General features: G+C 52.7%; 6 protein-coding genes across 6 annotated transcripts; 2 read left to right on the top strand and 4 right to left on the bottom strand.

Annotated features, from left to right (window-relative positions):
- Positions 1 to 1,451: 1,451 nt before the first annotated feature.
- Positions 1,452 to 3,521, bottom strand: TPK2_1 (cAMP-dependent protein kinase catalytic subunit; the record flags this gene model as incomplete). The annotated part of the gene is made up of 1 exon (XM_062882434.1): positions 1,452 to 3,521. One exon carries the CDS (start codon positions 3,519 to 3,521, stop codon positions 1,452 to 1,454), a length of 2,070 nt encoding a protein of 689 aa, XP_062728477.1.
- Positions 3,522 to 6,946: 3,425 nt separating this feature from the next.
- On the top strand, positions 6,947 to 11,536 carry UTR4 (enolase-phosphatase E1). The gene is made up of 4 exons (XM_062882433.1): positions 6,947 to 8,201; positions 8,350 to 8,390; positions 8,800 to 10,699; positions 10,750 to 11,536. Exons 1-3 carry the CDS (start codon positions 7,925 to 7,927, stop codon positions 9,418 to 9,420), a joined length of 939 nt encoding a protein of 312 aa, XP_062728476.1. The 5' UTR covers positions 6,947 to 7,924; the 3' UTR covers positions 9,421 to 10,699; positions 10,750 to 11,536.
- Positions 8,781 to 14,459, bottom strand: BMT2 (25S rRNA (adenine2142-N1)-methyltransferase; the record flags this gene model as incomplete). Its single annotated transcript, XM_062873200.1, has 4 exons — positions 8,781 to 9,525; positions 9,587 to 12,434; positions 12,611 to 12,656; positions 13,597 to 14,459. The coding sequence occupies 3 exons, from the start codon at positions 14,457 to 14,459 to the stop codon at positions 12,417 to 12,419; spliced, it is 927 nt and encodes a 308-aa protein (XP_062728475.1). The 3' UTR covers positions 8,781 to 9,525; positions 9,587 to 12,416.
- A 209-nt stretch (positions 14,460 to 14,668) lies between these two features.
- Positions 14,669 to 15,636, top strand: RPL25 (60S ribosomal protein L25). The gene is made up of 3 exons (XM_062882432.1): positions 14,669 to 14,810; positions 15,020 to 15,084; positions 15,145 to 15,636. The coding sequence occupies exons 1-3, from the start codon at positions 14,786 to 14,788 to the stop codon at positions 15,523 to 15,525; spliced, it is 471 nt and encodes a 156-aa protein (XP_062728474.1). The 5' UTR covers positions 14,669 to 14,785; the 3' UTR covers positions 15,526 to 15,636.
- A 300-nt stretch (positions 15,637 to 15,936) lies between these two features.
- TIM8 (Mitochondrial import inner membrane translocase subunit tim8) lies at positions 15,937 to 16,387 on the bottom strand (the record flags this gene model as incomplete). Its single annotated transcript, XM_062882431.1, has 2 exons — positions 15,937 to 16,222; positions 16,273 to 16,387. The coding sequence occupies 2 exons, from the start codon at positions 16,385 to 16,387 to the stop codon at positions 16,050 to 16,052; spliced, it is 288 nt and encodes a 95-aa protein (XP_062728473.1). The 3' UTR covers positions 15,937 to 16,049.
- A 672-nt stretch (positions 16,388 to 17,059) lies between these two features.
- Positions 17,060 to 19,840, bottom strand: HSP98 (Heat shock protein hsp98; the record flags this gene model as incomplete). Its single annotated transcript, XM_062882430.1, has 1 exon — positions 17,060 to 19,840. One exon carries the CDS (start codon positions 19,838 to 19,840, stop codon positions 17,060 to 17,062), a length of 2,781 nt encoding a protein of 926 aa, XP_062728472.1.
- Between the last annotated feature and the right edge of the window lie 206 nt (positions 19,841 to 20,046).

Genomic DNA, 20,046 nt, shown 5'->3' with positions numbered 1-20,046 from the left:
AGCTTAAAGTTTGTTCCGCCCCGAGAGCGAGAGAGAGAAAGAGAGAGAGAGAGAGAGAGAGAGAGATAGAGAGAGAGAGAGAGAGATTGTGTGTGGGTGGGTGGGCAGGCATGCATTATGTCGAGAAATTGGCGTGGAGAGCAGTCATCAAACTACAAAGCGTCCAAGAAGCCGCCTATTAACCCAAGCGTTTAAAAAGCAGGGTTATAATACCAACATGAAGCGTCTTCGGTCTTACCAAAAAAAAAAAAAAAAGGTATAGGCAGGCGGGTATGGATAACCGTCACCCAACGCCTTACTCGATCTTCGTTCCACGACATCTGCCTGTCTTAGTCTTGTATTCATCCCATCAGCTCCCTGTCTTATACCCCGTCATCACACACACACACGCACACACACAGAGCCCTGTCCCACCCACCACTTCCTCCTACTAACCGTCCCGTCAACAGCAAAGTGACAGGTCTCACAAAGAACGGAGATAATCAGCGCAGACGACCTTGACAGGCCCGTGGGCTGAGAGACCAAGTCTCAGACCACCAAAATCAACACATCAGGCCCCCATTTACCTATCGTGTCATACACACAAGACTCACGAGAAATGAATCAACTCAATCAAGTAATCAGTCATCAAGGCATCAAGTCAAGTCACAATGCAAAAGAGTCAAAGTGTGTTCGAGTGGGTAACTTCTGGTATTTCTAGACTAATAATCAATCCCTCAAGACCAAATATATCTTTCATACTCAGAAAGCGAGTTGAATGCCAACGATTTTATCCATCCAAAAAAGTGTACCCTTCCTGGATAGCCATGCCTCTCCAATTTCGCATTTTCCCCTCCCAACTCTCGATGAATGAAAAAAAAAGACTTTTTTCGAAAGAAAATGATTTGCTGACTCCTCCTTTGCTTTTGAGAAAAAACAAACTTGCTTGCTGGTGTTGCTGTTCGCCGTCCCCTCCCATGATGAATGTCAATAAAGAGTAGAGTAATAAAGTGATCCAACCCAATTGTCCAGTTTCTGTGTGATTGCCACACCCTTTGAAAAAAGAAAAACCTCCTAACAGACGCCCTCCAGTTTGCCATTTGTCTCATTTCGAATTCTAAAAGAGAAAAAAAAAACCCCATGCTATGCTTGTCGCCCGAAAAAAAAGCCCCTATGTAGATGTGGTTCAACCTGTGATTGTAGGTTGTTTGATGATGATGTTGAAACCCAAAAACTCCTTCAGCCATGACAGGCGAAAACACCAGAAACCGGAAAAATTAATAAACAAAGAAAACAAAAAGAAGGAGAAAACAAACACCAGCAAGAGTCAGCAAAAAAGTCTTTCCATACACCGAAAGAAGATAATAGTAAACATCGATGTCCGATCGATGGAAGGGTATTGGAGAGTGAGGGTAGGATGGTAAAATGGCCCAACCACGATTGGTGACCGGCACCCAGATCAACCCAGCTCTTTATGAGCGAGCCGCTGCTGGCCAGCCACCAACCCACTCGAGATCGCCAAAGGCGTTGCGCTTATCCTTGCGCCAATCAAAATTCCAGTCTCGATCGCGTCCCTTGCTCCATGGGCACTCCTTGATGCGCTCCTTCCCATGGTTGCTACCCCTGCGGTGTGGGGTGTAATGATGATGATTGTTGTTGTTCTTGTTGTGAGTAGAGAGGTTGAATGTGGAAACGGGAGTGTGGTGATCAACGCCGCTGAAGGAATCATGAACGCCATGCGCCTTCGATGGTGTGTTGCTAGGGAAGCCAGCCCCCATATGATGCCCTGTCCGGAGGGTGACCTCTGGGTCCTTGGAAGGTGTAGTGCCGTTGCAAGCCCGTCGGCGCTCTCCTAGAACCGACCACTTGTCCACACCGCTGCGTTTGGGAGAAGCGCGACTGGGGCGTTGAGGTTCCTCCTTGACAGGCGGAGCTTCGTAGAGGAAGAGACCATCCGAATCAAAGTCGTCATCGTCGATGGCGGAGCCCAGGGCGGCGTCAATGGACGGGATCTCGTTCTCCTTGTCGTTGAGGTTTACAACGCTGGCCGTCTTGGTGATGGGTGACAGGCCAAGACGAGGGGTGTCGTCGTTGTCAGCAACGGGAGTCTCGGTCTGACTCTCGTGGCTCCAAGTCCTCGAGTTCATCTCCTTCAGAGCCTGCAGTTGCCTAGCCTGCTCCTGCTGCTGCTCCTCCTCCTCGTCGTCCCAAAGATCACTCCAGCTCTTAGAGACCTGGTTGTTCTCGCGGCTGAAGGCCCATGACATGGCAGATTGGTTGCGGTTCTTGGACATGTTGATGGGAAGAGACCCAGCCATGGGTGACACCTTGGCCAAAGCCTTTGCTGGAAGTCTGGGCTGGAAGTTGTAGAGGTTGGAGGACTGGATGGAAGCTCCCAAGCTCGAGTCCACAAAGGATGACATGGGTGTTTGCGTTGGCTTGGAGAACCAGTCGGTGCCGCCGGACCTCGAGAACAAGTCCTCGTCGTAACCCTCGTCGTAGTCGTGGATGATGCTGAGTTGGCGGATGGGCTTGGGAGGGGTGGCCTGGAGGGCCTTGGCCCAAGGGAAGGCACCAGTGTCCACCATGGGGCTCTGCACGGACGGTGTGCGAAGGGGCTCACGGTTGGCGCTGGCGACAACACGGCGGTCGGCGGAGCAGAAGGCATCCACGAGATCCTCATCCTGGGTGGTAAAGCTCTTGACACGGAGGAGCGCTTGACGGGTGGCGGCAAGAGAGCGCTTGGCGGGGTCCAAGTTCATGCAGTGGTCGATAACCTCGAAGGTGTCTGCTGACATCATGGGGAACACGTCAAACAACGACTGCTTGTCTCTGGTGAAGTCCAAGAACAGGGGATCGGCGGGGGTCGGCGTGGCGAAGGGGTTCCGAGAGAACAGGATGTTCAGCAGGCAGATACCAATGGCCCAGATGTCGGCTTGAGCAGGCGAGTATCCGTCACCATCATTCTCATACTGTTCTGGGGACATGTAGCGGTCGCTTCCGACCATGACCTCGGTGGTCCACTCATCCCTGGTAGCAAGTCCAAAGTCACCAAGCTTCATGGAGCCGTCTTGGGTCAAGAAGATGTTCTCGGGCTTGATGTCACGGTGGAAGACACCCTTGGCATGGCAGTATTCCACGGCGTCGACGAGCTGCAACATGAAGCGTCTCACGTGTTCCGTCTCGAGGGGGCCATGATCGATGCGGATGGCCTCGTACAGGTCACCGCGCTCGCAGAACTCGAGGACCAGGTACTTGTGATGCTCGGTTTCGAAGTCGTCAAGATGGTTGACAATGTTCGGATGAGATCCCAAGTGCTTGTGCACAGCGATTTCCTCCGACTTCTCGTCGATGGCGAACTCGATGCCGGCGTCATTGGCAGCAGACTGCTTTGTGATGCACTTGATGGCCACAGTCTCACTTGTTCGAAGATCCTTGGCGAGCAAAACCTGGCCGAACGAGCCGTGGTTGAGTGGGGAGATGGTCTGATACCGGCCGCCGAGGATGACGCCGCGCTGAAAGTCGTCGCGAAGGCATTCCATTTTTGATTAGAGAAATAGCTGTAAAAGGTATGAAGCGTTGTTGGTGGTACAAGTTCCGACGGAGCTTTTTCCCTCACCCCCTGGTCTAATGCTGATCGCACCCTGTTCCTATCGAGACAACTTTTCGATTTGTACTGCAGAGAAAACAAGCACAACCAGTCGATTGTCGAGAGGGGGAAGAGACGCGGGAAAGGAGAGATGTACAGAGGCGGGGAGCGAAAAGAAAACAAAGGTTGTTGAGTCGTTCACTGGCTTAAGCTCATATGTGCGGGTATTTGTTGATGATTGAAGTGTCGAAATAAAGGAAACAAGCGGTCCAAAGGATGTCGGAGAAAATGACGGACTAACGGTCCAGAATGCAGTACAAGGAAAAGGTCGTTATAACATCGATACAAAAATGAAAGGCGAGGTGTGTGGTTATTGTTGTTTGGTTCGAGGTTGGTGGTGATGGAAGTCAAGGGTTGGAAGTGCGGTCCAGGCAACCAATGACTATAGGCCGGCGGCGAGGTAGGATGACGGCGCTATGGTTGAAGAGGGAGAGCTGATGAAGCTGGGCAGCGGGTGACTAGCACACAGCTATTGTCGGCGAAGGGGGTTAGCCCGGGTAGGTTGTTGGCGATGGGCTAGTGAGACCAGGTGGCAGACAGCAAACCGGAGAGGAAGTTGCAGCTATGGAAACACCTGGCGGGACGTCGTTGATAACATGCGGGAGCTGAGGTGCCTATGGGGAACAGGTGGACGAAGAGATGACTCTTCGGCCCCCTTGTTCAACGAACTAAGGTGTGTGAATTCACAACCGGTGGAGTCCGATCGGAGGACTGGGCAGGTGCTCTCGGCAGCGGGCGGATTCGGGGGGTGACCGGGTCCGGGGCAGAAGTCAGGTCAGGAGAGCAGAGCAGAGCAGAGCAGAGCGAGTGCTTCCGTAATTGAATTGCGTGCTCGGTGGTCGCTGGCTTGCAAACAAAATTGCCGTGTTATCAACAGCACAGGAGTTGGTCGTCTTCGAGAGACAGTGAGCGGTCGCGGGTGAGCGGTGATGTTATCGCGAGACGGAGTAGCTCAAGCGGGCTCAAAGCCAATCGATGATTCTGCAGCGCAGAGGCAGTCGCAATTAGTCGGAGTCGACGGGGAGCGCTCTATTCAAAGAGACTGATTGACTGCGCGGCGAGTGAGAGTGCGAGTGCGAGTGCGGGAGCGGGCGACAGCGTCGGCGTGCAGAATTATACGACAACTCGTTGGAGGGTGAGTGATGATGATGATGGTAGGAGGTGGAAAGAGGCGGTGGAGAGGGAGCGTTTGGAAAGCAAACAAAAGCGGGAGGCAGCGAGTTGTATGGGGGGACGGGGGGGGGGGGCACTGAGACGCTGGGGGACTGGGGACTGGGGATAGAAGATGCAAGCAGTGACTGGAAGGCAACGGAACGGGACTGGCCAGACTTGTCATCAAAAGTGGGCTGAGCAACAAGTGCCTGCCACGGCGAGAAGTGACAAGGGGGAGACAAGGGTGTGCCGTGATCATCAAGTCCGGAATGGGTGGACGAGCACTGGGTGGTTGGTTGGCAACATGGGCAACCTCCAACGTGCCAGCGACCGCTCTCGGCACTGTCTTGGACCAGCGCTGGGAGATGACGACGAATGGCAAGAGAACAGCGCAACACATCCTGGCCTAACCGCTTGGGGCAGCATAGGCCTCTGCGACCTCGCTCTTTATCGCGGGGCGCGCTGTCGGCCGGTCGGACAGTTTGATTTGGGCACGGCTTTCCAATCAAAGGAGGGCTCGTCATCGTTTTGTCAGTACACAGCTATCGCTGCCTTGCCATGTATCCTCACGGCGAGCTCGTGACTGGGAGCGACTTGCGGGTCGGGTACTATTGCATCTGGCATCTCGCTTCGTCGAATTGCAGCCACGACGCCAAGTATGACTGCGAGAACAAAGCCCTGGCTGCTGGAGAAGCCACGTTACCTGCTGCTCTGCCCTGTTCGAGCCAAGTGTGCAATAATTCAATTGCGTAGTCTCTCCCCTCGAGTTTCTTCAAACAGCAGCTCCACGGGTGTACGCAATTCCCAATGTCCAGCTGATGGGAATCTTGCTCGTTGTGGACACGATTCAATTGATGCAATGGATGAGCAAAACGGCTGCATCATGCTCGTGATAGGGAGCACCTTGACGGACAGAACGGAGCCCCACCGGTTGCTGCCTCAGGCATTCAATTCTCAGAAGGATGTGTCACACAAAGGAGAAGACCAAAACCACCTGCTGACTGAACGGCAAAGCGCGGTTCCAGTAGTTTCTGTTTCACCTTGGACACCACGTCCCAACCCTCGATTGGTCACCCTCTCGATATGCACTCCTTTTTTGATGCATCTAGTCCCCTTCCTCCGTAATCCTCTCCCTGCATAATCCATCGCAACGCGGCCACGCGGTTTCTCTCTTGCAATTGCCCAATCGTACAGGCTGCCCGCTAAAATAAGCAACCGTGACCCCGGATTTCCTGTACAAGTGTGTCAGTGTCTGCTCTGTGTAAGCGTTGGAGACCGCCAGGATACTAAGAAATCTTACTTCGATCGAGCGAACGGAGGAAAGGAAGATGATGACGGCAAACACCGTCAAAAAGGTTGGACGAACAAACGTTCAAACCTTCGCGGGGTGGGATATCATGGCCGCCAAGACCCGGCAACGGGCGCCTCTTCTGCCCCATATCGCCGCGCCGTGGCCGTTCTGGCAACAAGGTTGAAGCCTCCATGAACATTCAGCACGCAATCCACCAACACTCGACAAGTTGACGCGGTTGACGCAGCTTTGACGCTTCCGGCACCCCCGTTCGCCCCCCGTCGCTGCTCCGGCTTATGCGCCGGTCGACCTTGTCACAACTGCCGAAGCGCAAAGAGCGTCGGGGGAAAAGGTATACAAGAGATAACCCCGCCGAGAGAATCGGGCGACTGGTGATGCCACTTTCTTTCTCGTTTCTGACGTCGTGTGACCGCCAGGCGCAGTTATCGGCCGTCTAGAAAACGGGTGTCTCCTTGTTCCCCCCGCCAGTCGTGTTCCCCCAACCATTCGGGTCCTTGGTGCATGCTGCCTGTTTCGGCTGGGCCAGTTGAAACCGCCCGCAGTTGGTGAGCTTGCTTGTCAAAGGTGGTGTGGGAGGTGGCCGCCATTGTCACCCACACGTTTAATCTAGGGCGCGTCAAGACGAATACCGCGTCTGATTTCATTGGCCTTGTAGAAATGGGCAAGCTAGATTTATCTGGCAGCCATTGGACACGACCTTATGATGCAGCAAGGTTGCATTCTTGCTGCACACTTGTTTCCCAAGTGCTCGCTCACGTCCGTGTCCTGTTCCTAGTTGCGGATACAGATATGATATCAGAGTTGTTTCCACGGCGCTGACCGAGCAAGATAGCCCATAGTGTTTACAAGTCTCAGTTTTCATTCCAGAACGTCAATCTTCAGGGTCCTTTGGAGATCCCTAGGAATTCGGCATTGAGCGCATTGAGACACTCTACACAGATCTGCGGTGAGGGTGTTGTCTCTAGTTGATTGGGACTTGTTCGTTTTTCATCGACATCTTCAATTCCAGCTGATGATATACCCGGGCAACCAGCCAGCGCTGGCATTTTGTTGTCATGCTTTGTTTTCATCTCATGTTGCCGCATGAACTGAAATGCAATAAATAATTTTGCCGCTGCACCTGCTATCCCCTTTCCTGCCGTCTTGCAGCAGCACAGATGCAACCGCACAGGCGCTTTGATCCTGCCGCTCGGGAAGCCGAAAAAAAGGGATTCGGTCGCCTGATGCTATCCACGGAGACGGGCCTCAGGAGCGCGAGAAATGGGAGTCCATCGGTGCTCGCCTGCTCCGTTGTCGTCGATGTCATTATCGCGAAGACCAAGGCCAAGGCCGATATCCGTTCCCTAGCACCCACGTTTCCCCTCCTTCTGCCCCCCGTTTACCCCAGCTGACGAAGGGCATCATGAGGTCCAGGCGCTAGTGTTATCGATTATCGTTTATCGATTATCACCACTCAGTTCCCACCTCCCCACAAAGGCACATCGCCAGACATGCAGGACTCATGCGCATCGACTACTGCAGGTGTGTGTGTTGCGGTGCAGGACTTGCAGCACGAGATTGGGCTCTGTTGTTCCTGTGCTGCTGACCGCCTTTTCTACAATAACCCGAACCCCAACCCCGAAGCGACGGTGTGCTATTCGGACGGCTCGTTATGCAGTAAAGTAATACCAGACATGATAATACACATGGCGATGATGTTAGCCATAGAGTTTTTCGTCGAATAGCAGGTCGACAACGGTAAAAATTTATCCCTCACCGTCAATCTGTTGTCTGCTGTAGAGCATAAAAATTTTCCTGGGCTTTAATGGCCATCTTTATCACGATCCACTCACATGACGACGTTGCTCCCAGCTCTCTGCACTGCATCACCTCACTGGCCTCACAGCTTCTCACGAACTGCTCACCGCCTGACAGTTCGCAGTCCACGGCATCTCCAACCGGACCATTTTCATTCTCGGCCCCCATCCTCCGCTCCGAAAAGATCCCTCCTCCCACGCCAGCCTTTCCATCATCCCCGAACCCGCGCCGAGTGCGCTAACACAACACGCGGGGTCCAGCTTTGCGCAATGGCGTCGTCCAGCCAGCCCAAGGTCGTGCTCCTTGACATTGGTACCAGCCACCCCTCACACATCACTCGCATCCCACCTCTGCATTAGCCAGCTTCTTCAGCCCCTCGTGGTCGGATGGAGGGGCAGCCAGATGATCACTGAATGACTTGGAACGGGCGAATTGGCTAATACCAACTTGGCTGCCACAGAGGGCACAGTATGTCCCATCTCATTCGTCAAGGATGTGCTTGTGAGTGCATCCCCTCTCACCACTCCCAACACTTTTCTCCATGGCAAACTCCGTGACTGTGTCCGCTGTGGTTCGACCCTCCGGCCATCACAATGCGGTCGAGCCACTCATGACCGGACCAGCCCCTCCCTTCTCCTGCTGCCCCCAACTGGTCGTTGGTCAATACCCCGTGGCGGGTGTCTCTGTGTGGTGTGTCACTGCAGGGCCTTAACCTCACACTCTCCAAGCACGGGAAGGGAGATGGGATGCGATGTGCTGTCAGAAAGTTCTGAAAGGACCCTTCTCTCCCTCTCTCCAGCCACACACATATCAGAAACGCAGGAAGACCAGGGCTGTTATCCGGTTGGCCGGCAGGATCTACATCTTAGAACTTATGCTAATAATCATATTCCTGCTTTACTATGGATAGTTTCCCTACGCTCTCTCAGCGCTCCCAGCAACCCTTAAAGCCCAATGGGACGAGCCAGAGTTCTCACAGTACAGGGACACCTTTCCGGCAGAGCATGCCAGCTCACAAGAAGCCTTGACAGCTCATGTGAAGGACCTCATGAGCCGTGATGTCAAGATCGCCTACCTCAAGAGCCTCCAGGGTTATCTCTGGGAGTCCGGCTACAAGTCCGGCGAGCTCAAGGCCCCGCTCTTCGACGATGTCGCTCCCAAGTTTGTCCAGTGGAAGAAGGCCGGAGAGAAGATCATGATCTACTCTTCCGGATCGGTGGCGGCGCAAAAGCTGCTGTTCAAGCACACCAACGGCCAGCCGGCCGATCTGATTCCCGAGATTTCCGACTTTTTTGACACAGTCAATGCCGGGCCAAAGCAAGAGGCGTCGTCCTACCAGACCATCCTGGCAGCTCATCCGGAATTCCCAGAGGCGAACAGCTGGCTCTTCCTGAGTGACAATGTCAAGGAGGTGGAGGCTGCCAAGCAAGCTGGGATGCAGAGCTTTGTTGTCGAGCGGCCGGGCAATGCCGAGTTGTCGGCTGAGGACAGAGAGAAGCACCGGGTCATCAAGACATTTGCTGAGATTTAGCTCTGCCGCTAGCCGGGAGGTGAGATGTCGGATTGAGCTTGAACGCGGAGAAGAAGGGTGGTTACTTCGGTTGTTGGCTCAAAATTGAACCGGCTGATCGGATTTCTGATCTCTCGATTAGATGAATCGCACTCTTCGATTCAGATTATTTCAAGGCATCACCAACAGTCACGACTCAGTCTCTCATGTCGTGGTCTCAAACTATGTTATCTACCACCCCGCTGGGCCTGACAGTAGTCAAAAGCCGGCACCCGCTTATCGTCATCATCACGGGGGTGACGTTTTGTCTTTGTCCACGCATGCCACTGTCACAAGCCGTCGAGGTTGGGTTACCATCTAAACAGAAACCACCCCTACTAGCCCCTTATTTTACACTCGACGCTATCTGCCCCAAGAATAGCACCATCCGATGAATTTGGTTCTCCTATTGCCCAAAACCAAGAGGAACGTGATAACGGTTTTACCCGACCCGACCAGACCGTAAACACCTAACCCATATCGCAATCTTTTGGCTCCCCTCCCTCCTGACCTCATCGGTTGCAACCTCGCTACCAGACGGACATGTGTGCGTTGTTTAGCCCCTGAATTTACCTTTTTACTATTGCTACTAATAAAAAACAACCCCAAGCCAGGACAAGAAGGTAGGTAGGTATGTACCTAGGTACGTTGTGTGTAGCTATCAGTTTATCTCAAAATCGCTATCTCATATTTCATCAGGATGTCGTCAACTTTCTCTCGGCCGGCAACGGAGAGCAAAAAACCTTATCGCTTTTTAGCCCCTCCCCCTTTTTCTGTATCAACACCACACTGTTATCGATCTCTCAAAGGAAACTCCTGCTGATCTCTCTCCACAACAACCCCTCTTCCTGATACAGATACGGTTTCCCCCTCCCCCCTTATCAAATCGAGACATGTTTTTGCCCGCGTGAGACCAATTCAATCTTATAAATGTTCATTCTAATCCTGTTCGGGCACAACCAAACTACCTCAAGCAGGCCACGCCGGCTTTCCCCGTTCAGTCTAGCTTGCGAGGGGGAGAAACTCCACCAAAAATCCGGGGAAGTTGCATGCGCTTGGGCTTGACTTGGGCAAGATTGATGCTAACAAATGCGCCACCTCAAGGGTAGGTAGGGAGTCAGCTCTCGGCGGTCAAACCGCCAGCTCTCTCCTTGCTCACAAAAGAGGAGGTTATGGTACGCAGGAGGCAATGAATGCTGCAACAGCCCGTCGTCCATACTGCGGGTTTCCCGCCGTTGCCGCTTTACTGGGAGTGAGCTAGGTAGCTTTCTTTGCCCTCTCTCAAAGATCCAATGAATAATATCTGCCCAGCTTCATTGCTGCTTGGAACCGCCCAGCCCCGCCATCTCCCCCCAAGCCAAAGAAAGGCAAACCCATTGAGCTGCTCTGAGAATATAATCGTCATCATTATGATCATCGGCCAGCGCGCCCCTCTATGATTATCCCCGGCTATTTTACTCAATAACCCAATCGCTTCCAATCACCCCTCCCCTATATCCTACCCACGTCCATCCCAACCCGGGACCATCACGGGATCTACCGAAACTCTGAAAGAGAAAAAGCTGTTGAGAGCGAAAGCGCCTCCCGCGGCTACACAATCCTAGCACACACACTTCCTAACGGTGGCTCAAGTGATACCGACGATCATTTCTCGCCTCCTCGGAGAATTCACCATCACCACCACCCACCACCACCACCACCACCAAACTTTCTTTTTCCCACAAGAAATCTAGAACAATTGAGGGGGTGAGGGAACCTCAACTTTCCATCATACCTGGTACCATAGCGATTGCACCAAAAGGCCAAGATTGATAAGTGGCAATTCCCAAGTGATAACATCCCATACATACAACTGTAGAAACTGGTTATCCGTCTCTATCTACTGCTAACCTTTTAGAACAACCGTAGATCGCGACCCTGGCCAAGAAACTTCCGATATCGCGATGGCCAGGATCCGTACTTCTTTGTTCGAAACCCGTCACTGACGACGGCGACGAGGAGAAAGGGAGTCGTGATAGTCTGTCCGGTATCGCCCATAGCTTACTCGTGAGAAAAGGCTTCAATTTGAGAATTGAATACAGCACAGACACATTTTGCTACCCAACTCTCCTGTCAAACATTAGCCAAACGCAAGACCCTGGCACCCAAAAATCTGTTCGTTATCCACACAAAGAGGGTGTAGTGCCTCCTGCACTGCATCTTAGTCAGTCGTCCACCACCACCGCCAACATCACCCATCGCGGACCGGAGTGAACACCGCACACACAAAACCTGCAAAGTGAACTGTCAACCCCATCAATTGGCTGTCTCATTCATCTCCCCCAATATGTGAACCATCATAACCCAGTGATAAACACAAAATGTCTCCATCACAACCATCCGATCGACCCTCCCCTTCCCTGTCTCCAAACTCATCCTGTCCAGGTGACCTCTTTTAACCCCTCACGAAACAACAACCCAATCACGCCCAACAATGCTGTCGGAAATCCTCTCCGAACCAAACCATCCCACTGCATGTTGATCGCATGCGCGCTCTGCCACATCAATTGTCTCCCTCTTGCCATCCATTGCTTGACACAGCAGCAGCGCAGATGCAGCATCCCGGCGTCGCCTGCGTCCCCCCTCACAACAGCCTTCCTTCCCGCACCTCCCCAGCGTTGTGGGGTAATCGGACCTTGCAAGTAGACGCCGGCAACCCGCATGATCAGCTCATTGCTGCGCAGTGAAAAATCGTTGAATGGCACGTTGGCTGCGTCTTGGCTGTCACACCGCTTGCTAGCTTGCGAATGAATGCTGAACTGAAGAAATTGAACACCGTTTTGGATACGTTTGGTAAAGATTTGAAGACGACAACATCACGTCGTCATCCGTCGTCCAGCTCGAGGTGGTCTTATGCGGAACCATCTCGGGGTAGCGGCATGTGTAGAGCAGACAGCGGATAGCTGCTACTGTCCAAGCGATGTCGTGGCAGGACACGATTACCAGATGTCAAGGATCTTTGCATGATGTTAGCAGGGCCCAAAAACAGCAAGCAAACATGTATTGAGGAAAGTAAGGGCAATCAGAAGTTAGAACCAGATCAACATTGTGTTATTTGAGATTGGGATAACTTTTTGAAATGTCTCGGTTATCACGTAAAGGGGGGTGCAAGTAAATAAAGCTTAAAGCTTACCCTTGCTTGCGTTGCCGCACGTCTCGACATGAGATCCATAATATAGCTGCAAATGCCTAGTAAACGGTGACTTGTAAGTCTATGCCAGATCAAAGACATGGAAGTCAACAAGGGAGGTAAAAAAGGTAAGAAATCAGAAGTTAGAACCGGATCAACACTGTTATTCAGATAGGGATAACTGTTTATGAATGCCTAGGTCATCATATTACATGAGGGTATTAGGGGGAGATGAAGGAAATCAGAATGCGACGAAGAAGCAAAACGTACCGAAATTTGAGTCTGATATCGATTGCCGGCTGTGTCACTGAGGTGCCACTAGTAGAGAACTGTCTTCAAGATGTGAGCTCAGGCTTCCAGCAGGAACGGCCAAACATTCGAAGTGAAAAGTAAGGAAAATCAGAAGTTAGAACCAAGTCAACACCATAATTTCAGATAGGGATAACTGTTTAGAATGTCTAGGTCATCATGGTAAGGGGAGAGAGTAAAAAGAGATGTGCACATACCATAAGACTGCCCATCTCGTCTCAGAAACTGCCGGCAAGGTATTCTTTGTTGGGACGACGACACAAGAGCAAAATCGAACATATTGTGCTGATGGCAAAGGCCCCAACTGCCAACCGGCGGTGGAGAGAGCGAGAACCATCTCATGAAGCAGCCTAAAATCGCATTTGTCAGCCTGGCAACCTTTCAACAGGACTTGTGAGAAATGCTTCTAGTAAACTGAAGTGGCTCAGTGCATGGTGAAATAGTTTGTCTCATGGCCCGGAGGCTCTGAAGTAGCAAATACTTTAGGTTGCAAAGCATCATCGCCAGTCATGTGAAATGTAAAGTCACAACATACCTTGATACACAAGTTGCCCAGATGCCAAGTGCCTTGGGCTCCTGCCACGGTGAGGATGATGGGGACATCACAACCTCCCATTCCAAAGAGGAAGATCAACCCCGCCCAGCGAACTGGCCAAAACCAACACCAGGAGAGTATTCACCCCAGAACAACAGCAAAGTTGTTTCGTGTCGAGCCAGCCCGTATCTCTTCCTTTCGGAAACGTCGAGCGATGCCTTTGCCTTCTCTCCTCCAAAAATAGTAGACCAGCCGCTGAGTCGTCTTGGACTCAACCTTCGCGTACCCAAGCGACGCCATAATCCCAACCAACCTCTCTTCATCCAGATACCGCGAGTTCGTGACACATGGCGCGGGGAGCACCAGGAAGAGACTCGGAAAGTTGGTCGTCAGTGAAGGAGCCTCGAGATATCTGCCGGCTGCGCGCAAAAACTCCGTCGTCCGCTTGAGCATGTCCCCTCTTCCTTTCGGATCCGGCACAAAGTTCAGAACGAGCGACAGGCTGATGATATCGAATCGCTCCGTGTCATCCTTGGGCAAAGGCCGTTCCATGAAATCCTGCTGCAGAATCCCTTCGCCTTGACTGTTCAAATCGATACGAGTAATGTCAAAGTAGCCGCTCTGAGAGCAAGCATTCTGTGTGCTGAGCGCGCCAACCTCGAGCATCTTGAGCATCCGACCCGATCCCTCTTTATGAGCCGTGAGGCATGGCTGCAGCCATTCCATCAGAACCCTCGAGCTATCACCGCCGCGGTCCTCCCTCTGGCCTTGAAGACTGGCCTTCTGATATGCATCGAGGCCACCTAGAGCTTGAATCTCTGCATCGATCGCGGCGACACCTGCATCATCACCCTTGGCAAGCGCCTGCTTCTTTCTCTTCTCGAGGAGATGGTGTTTGTTGATGAGAGCTTTTGTCGACTTTCTGGTGATGGATTTTGGTTGGCGTTGAAGAATGGGCGGCCGACCAGCGGCTAAGCTCTTTTGCGGACGTTTCTTCTTGAGCGCCATGGCATGCAAGCGGACTGCATGATTGTTGCACCGTTCCTCGAGGGAACTAAAGTTGGGAAGACGAGGTGGATTCGTGGGTAATTTTTCGAAAGCTCCCAAAGCTCATCAAACTGCTTATCTTATCGGGAGCTCCAGGTCCGGGGCTTGGCCAATCACACATTCTTCCTCTCCCAAAAGAGCGGGGCGGGAGCCACAACCAACCAGCCACAGGTCTCCGCACACACATTCTGTTAAATCGTTTTAGCAAAATTCCGCCAACTTTTTTCCCCTTCCCCATCCACGACCGACTAGACGACAACTTCGCCCAGTGCCGACAAACAGCAAAAATGGCTCCCAAGGACGTTAAGAAAGGTACTTGAGAATCCTCCAGGAAATGGATTGGTACAAACACAACAATTTCGGCCGTCGCTCAGTGCGGAGCTTCGCCGCCGACCATGTCGCAAAATGATGGCGGCGAGGTGAAGCATCAAAGCAGCAGCAGATTTTGCGAGTTTGAACAAGACGGTCCTCCCCTTGTTCAGGCGAATGCTTTATACTGACTCGACTCTCCCACGATACAGGCGGTGCCTCCAAGGCTGGCAAGGGTGCTCAGGCGAAGAAGGCTGCTCAGGCTGCCCTCAAGGGTGTATGTTACTTCTTCTCTCCAACTTTGGCCTCACGATCAGAAGTCTAACCCCCTCTCCAGGTCCACGCCCACAAGAAGACCAAGGTCCGCTACAGCACCACCTTCCACCGCCCCAAGACCCTCCAGTTGTCTCGTGCCCCCAAGTACCCCCGCAAGTCGATCCCCCACGCCCCCCGCCTCGACGAGCACAAGGTCATCATCCACCCCCTCAATACCGAGGGTGCCCTTAAGAAGATCGAGGAGCAGAACACCCTCGTCTTCATCGTCGATGTCAAGGCCAACAAGGCTCAGATTAAGCTGGCTCTTAAGAAGCTTTACGACATTGACACCGTCAAGATCAACACCTTGATCCGCCCCGACGGCTCCAAGAAGGCCTTCGCCCGCCTCACCGCTGATGTCGATGCCCTCGACATTGCCGCCACCAAGCTCGGCCTCGTCTAAACGTTCGGTCGTGTGATGATGGATCGGGACTGGGAATGAAAAAGAAAAATTAACAAAAATGGTGTTGTCAACGAAGAAGGGAATTGGGATTGCATTTTTCAATTGGCGTCAGATACCCGGCAATGAAATCAATTGACCATTCCTCGTTGATGATGGGCATATTATTTTGGTCCTTTGGTTGTGTCCTGTTGTGATGTCGAATTTGTGTCAGTTGCCATGTGATACGTAGAGTTCCAAGTAGTGTACAATCCACGGTGTGGTGCCGTCTTTTCCAATCAGGTCTGCCATGATATGTAACCACCCATTCCCATATGGGGACAATATCTCCTATCGTACAGCCCGCTCCCCTGCTTCCTCTCGCCCAGATGTGATATACAACGCTGGCCGTAGTCAACGTCTCAAACTCTATAGCCCTTGGTCTGCCCATAACATGTCCTCCATCTCCGCATTGTCGAATACTCATTCATGATCGTGGTGGGGTTGGGTGATTTCAAATCATTCCGAAAGAAGAAGTCTTGCTGTTTCTAGTGACGTCCCCCCATGCCAGCCAGCTGCCTAACAGTAGCCATGTTAACGTCCATGAACCTCTCAACGCAGTTGGCGAGGCAGGCCTTTTCCGTGCCGTCGAGGGCGCCCGACTTGAAGGTGGAGGATGCCATGCACTTTTTCCAGCAGAGGGAGGTGAGGGCGTGGGATTCTATACAGTTAGCAACACTATCTTCATTTTTCGGGGGAGGTAATGCATACGGCTCTGGATCTTGCTCTTTTGCTCCTCGTTGGCGAAGAACTGGCGGAGCTCGGCCTTGTCCTTGTCGTTGAGCTTCTCGATATCGGCTTGGTCGAGGGCGAGGGAGGAGGACATTTTGGTGGTTGTTTGAGTTGCTAATCTTCTTTCAGAAAAAAAAGATCGAGGAAGTCAGAGAGGTGGTGGTGGTGATGGTGGTGGTATGGCTGGGTACCTGTCTGGGTGGACTTGGTGTTCAAGCTTCCAAGGTTCTTCCAAAAATATTCGGCGGACGGTGAGTGACCAATCAGCGGCTCGTATGAAACGTGAAGAGGAGGCCCACACCGAGCCACGTCGTTCATCATTCAGTGAAATAACCTTTTGACTTTGAATGGGTGTCTATTTTATACAGACAAGAAATTATTCGCCGTAGAGCTTTTTCCGACATTCTCGTGTAAATGGGGCGTGACCAAACTTCATGTCAAACACACATCAAAACACACACACGTCACACATGACGGAAAGAACCAAAGAAAGTACAATATCAACAGTTTATTGATCTCTGATCAATAGTTACACTAACTACACTTCTGTTGTTGTGCCATAAGGCTATGCAATACATGCTATGCATCAAAATGCCTCCCTATCGTCGCCTAGACATTTGCTCTGGCCATACAATTCCCTGTTCCATGAATAACCCTTCCGAAAACGCCGTCATTATCATCACCATAATTTTGTTCCATCCACATCAATGTCATCAATACTCTCCTTCTCAATGTCCCCGTTCTTCTTGGCATCTCAACGACACCTCTAGTCATTGTAGAGATCTTCATCCATCGAATCGGGGGCAATCTCATCCAGAGCATCATCCGAGTCAATCATCATCTCCTCGTCAGAAGCCTCGCTCTCTTGGTGGTTGGGGAGAACAGTAACCTTGTTGTCCACCAGGTCGACACGAGCGACTTCGCCGTCACGAATGCTGCCGCGCAGGATTAGGATAGCCATGCGGTTGAGCACCTCCTTCTCAAGCAGGCGTTGCAGCGGTCTGGCACCATAGGCTGGCGAGTAGCCCTGGGCACCCAACTTGTCTTTGGCTGCTTCCGACACCTTGATGATGACGTTGCGGTCGTTGTCGCTGAGACGCTTCTGGATTTCGCTAATCCGCAGGTCGACAATGCGACGAATCTCCTTGCGGGTGAGACGGTTGAAGATGACAATCGAATTGATACGGTTGAGGAACTCGGGAAGGAAGTAGCTGCGGAGAGCATTCATGACGAGCTCCCGAGTGGTGGGATCAATCTTGCCGTCCTTGCCGTTGGGTCGAGCGAGGTACTCGGCACCCAAGTTAGAAGTCATGACAACGATGCAGTTCTTGGCATCAACGACACGACCTTGGCCGTCGGTGATGCGACCATCGTCCATGAGCTGAAGGAGAACTGTCAAAACTTCTTTGGCAGCCTTCTCAACCTCGTCGAAGAGGAGGATGGAGAAGGGCTTGCGACGAAGGGCCTCGGTCAGCTGGCCACCAGAGTCGTGACCAACGTACCCGGGAGGAGCACCAATCATGCGGCTCAGGGAGTGACGCTCCTGGTACTCGGACATATCGAAGCGGATCATTGACTTCGGATCGTCGAACAGGAACTCGGCAAGCGCCTTGGTGAGTAGCGTCTTACCGGTACCGGAGGGACCGCAGAACAGGAAGCTAGGAGGCTGGTTGGGGTTGGCCAGACCTGAGCGCTGCAGACGGATGGCGTTGGACACGGACTGGACAGCTTCTTTCTGACCGACGACAATCTTGCCGAGAGCCTTCTCCATGTGCAGAAGCTTCTCCCGCTCGGTGGTCTTGAGGCGGGTGACGGGAATACCGGTCCAGCGGGCGACGATTTCGTTGATTTGGTCTGGTCCGACGACATCGGTGATCATGGAACCACCAGAGTCACCGCCGTTGGCATTCAGGGCAGCGTCAGCGGCAGCTTTCTCCTTCTCAAGGCGCCGAATGACAGCCTCTTGCTCGGGGATGGCGTAGTACTGAAGATCGGCAGCACGGCTGTGGTCTCCCACTCTGCTGGCATCCTCGGCCTTGACACGAAGAGCCTCCAACTTCAACTTGGCCTCCTGAATGTCTTTACCGCGCTGGCGCTCTCTCTCGTACTTCTCACGAAGTGGTCTCAACTCCTCCTCAACGTTCTCGGCATCCTGGCGGGCCTGAGCGAGTCGGGTCTTGGAAGCCTCGTCCTTCTCACGAGACAAAGCGTGAATTTCAATCTTGAGTTGGCGTAGCCGGCGCTCGAGGGAGTCGATAATTTCCGGCTGAGACTCGCGGGCTACGCGAACTGCAGCGGCAGCCTCGTCGATCAGATCAACGGCCGAATCGGGGAGTCTGCGAGATGTGAGGTACCGAGCAGCTAGGTTGGCGGAGGCCACGATGGCGGCATCGGCAATGTTGACACCGTGGTGGACTTCGTACTTCTCCTTGAGACCACGGAGAATGGAAATGGTCTCGGGAATGGTCGGCTCCTTGACCAGGACTTGCTGGAAACGACGCTCGAAAGCGGCATCCTTCTCAATGTACTTGCGGTACTCGGCCAAGGTGGTGGCGCCGATACAGTGAAGCTGGCCTCTGGCAAGCATGGGCTTGAGCAAGTTGGCGGCATCCATGCCACCCTCGCCAGATGAACCAGCACCCATGAGAAGGTGGATCTCGTCGACAAACAGGACAATCATCTCCTTAGACTCCTGAATTTCCTTCAAAACGCCCTTCATACGCTCCTCGAACTCGCCTCTGTACTTGCTGCCTGCGACCAGCGCTCCGACATCCAGAGAGAGCAGCTTGCAGGCCGCAAGGTTGTCGGGGACATCATTGTTGACAATCCGCTGGGCAAGACCTTCGACAACGGTCGTCTTACCCACACCGGGCTCACCGATGAGCACCGGGTTGTTCTTTGTGCGCCGAGAAAGAATGCGGACGACGCGGCGGATCTCTTCCTCACGGCCAATGACGGGATCAATCTTACCCTCTCTGGCCATGGCAGTCATGTCGATGGTGAATTTGGCGAGATTCTCGTTCTCCTGCTCTGTGTCGGCATTGCGAGAGTCGACACGCTTGGTGCCGCGGATTTGCTGCACAGCCTCCTGCACTAGTTTTGGCTTGGGGATGTTGGCCTCCTTGAGGGCACCCTGGATCGACACATCTTCTGAGAGGGCTTGGATGAGATGGTCTACAGCTATGTAGGTATCTTTCTGCACCTTTTGCAGCTCCATGGCCTTGCGAAGGACATTGTTGAACGAGGGCGCCATCGAGACCGACTCTGGTGGGGGGTCTTGGCTCGGCAGGCGGACGAGCATCTTCTTGAGAGCACGGTCGAAGAGCTGGGGATCGCCATGGGCGCGCTCAACGACTTGTCGTAGGAGTGTTTGTGTCGTCCCTGGTGGTGCGTTCTGAAGATCTTTGCTCTGGTCGGGGAGGGGATCGAGTAGGGCGACTGCCAAGTGTACTGGCAGCAGCTGTGAGTGTGCGTACTGTTCGGCGAGGACCATGGCGTCCTCCAACGCCTTCTTGGCTCGGTCGGTAAACTCCATTTTCGAGTTCATTGTGAATTAGACTTTCGAGACTGAGCGTCTCGGGAACTGAGTGGTGGTTGTTTGAAGTGGTGATATTATATGAGGTAGACGATGTGGTGAAGCTTGGAGTGTGACGTCAGGCTTCAAATCGTTGTGCTGCTGAAAATAGTAGCAGATGATTTTGTTGGTTGTTATGGGTATCGTTGTCAACAGTTTGTTGTTTGTTTTGGTTCAGT

The sequence above is a fragment of the Podospora bellae-mahoneyi genome, chromosome 7 (assembly GCF_035222275.1).
Source record: "Podospora bellae-mahoneyi strain CBS 112042 chromosome 7, whole genome shotgun sequence".
In the NCBI taxonomy this organism is placed as follows: Eukaryota; Fungi; Ascomycota; class Sordariomycetes; order Sordariales; family Podosporaceae; genus Podospora; species Podospora bellae-mahoneyi.
This window is presented reverse-complemented; position numbering and strand designations above follow the sequence as displayed.

Bases quoted from the DNA above. Each gene is read 5' to 3' on its own strand.
- RPL25 (XM_062882432.1), top strand. From the start codon at position 14,786: ATGGCTCCCAAGGACGTTAAGAAAG. The intron at 14,811-15,019 runs GTACTTGAGAAT...CCCACGATACAG, and splicing joins TCCCAAGGACGTTAAGAAAG to GCGGTGCCTCCAAGGCTGGC. The intron at 15,085-15,144 runs GTATGTTACTTC...CCCCCTCTCCAG, and splicing joins CTCAGGCTGCCCTCAAGGGT to GTCCACGCCCACAAGAAGAC.
- UTR4 (XM_062882433.1), top strand. From the start codon at position 7,925: ATGACGACGTTGCTCCCAGCTCTCTGCACTGCATCACCTCACTGGCCT. The intron at 8,202-8,349 runs GTACCAGCCACC...TGGCTGCCACAG, and splicing joins GGTCGTGCTCCTTGACATTG to AGGGCACAGTATGTCCCATC. The intron at 8,391-8,799 runs GTGAGTGCATCC...TACTATGGATAG, and splicing joins CATTCGTCAAGGATGTGCTT to TTTCCCTACGCTCTCTCAGC.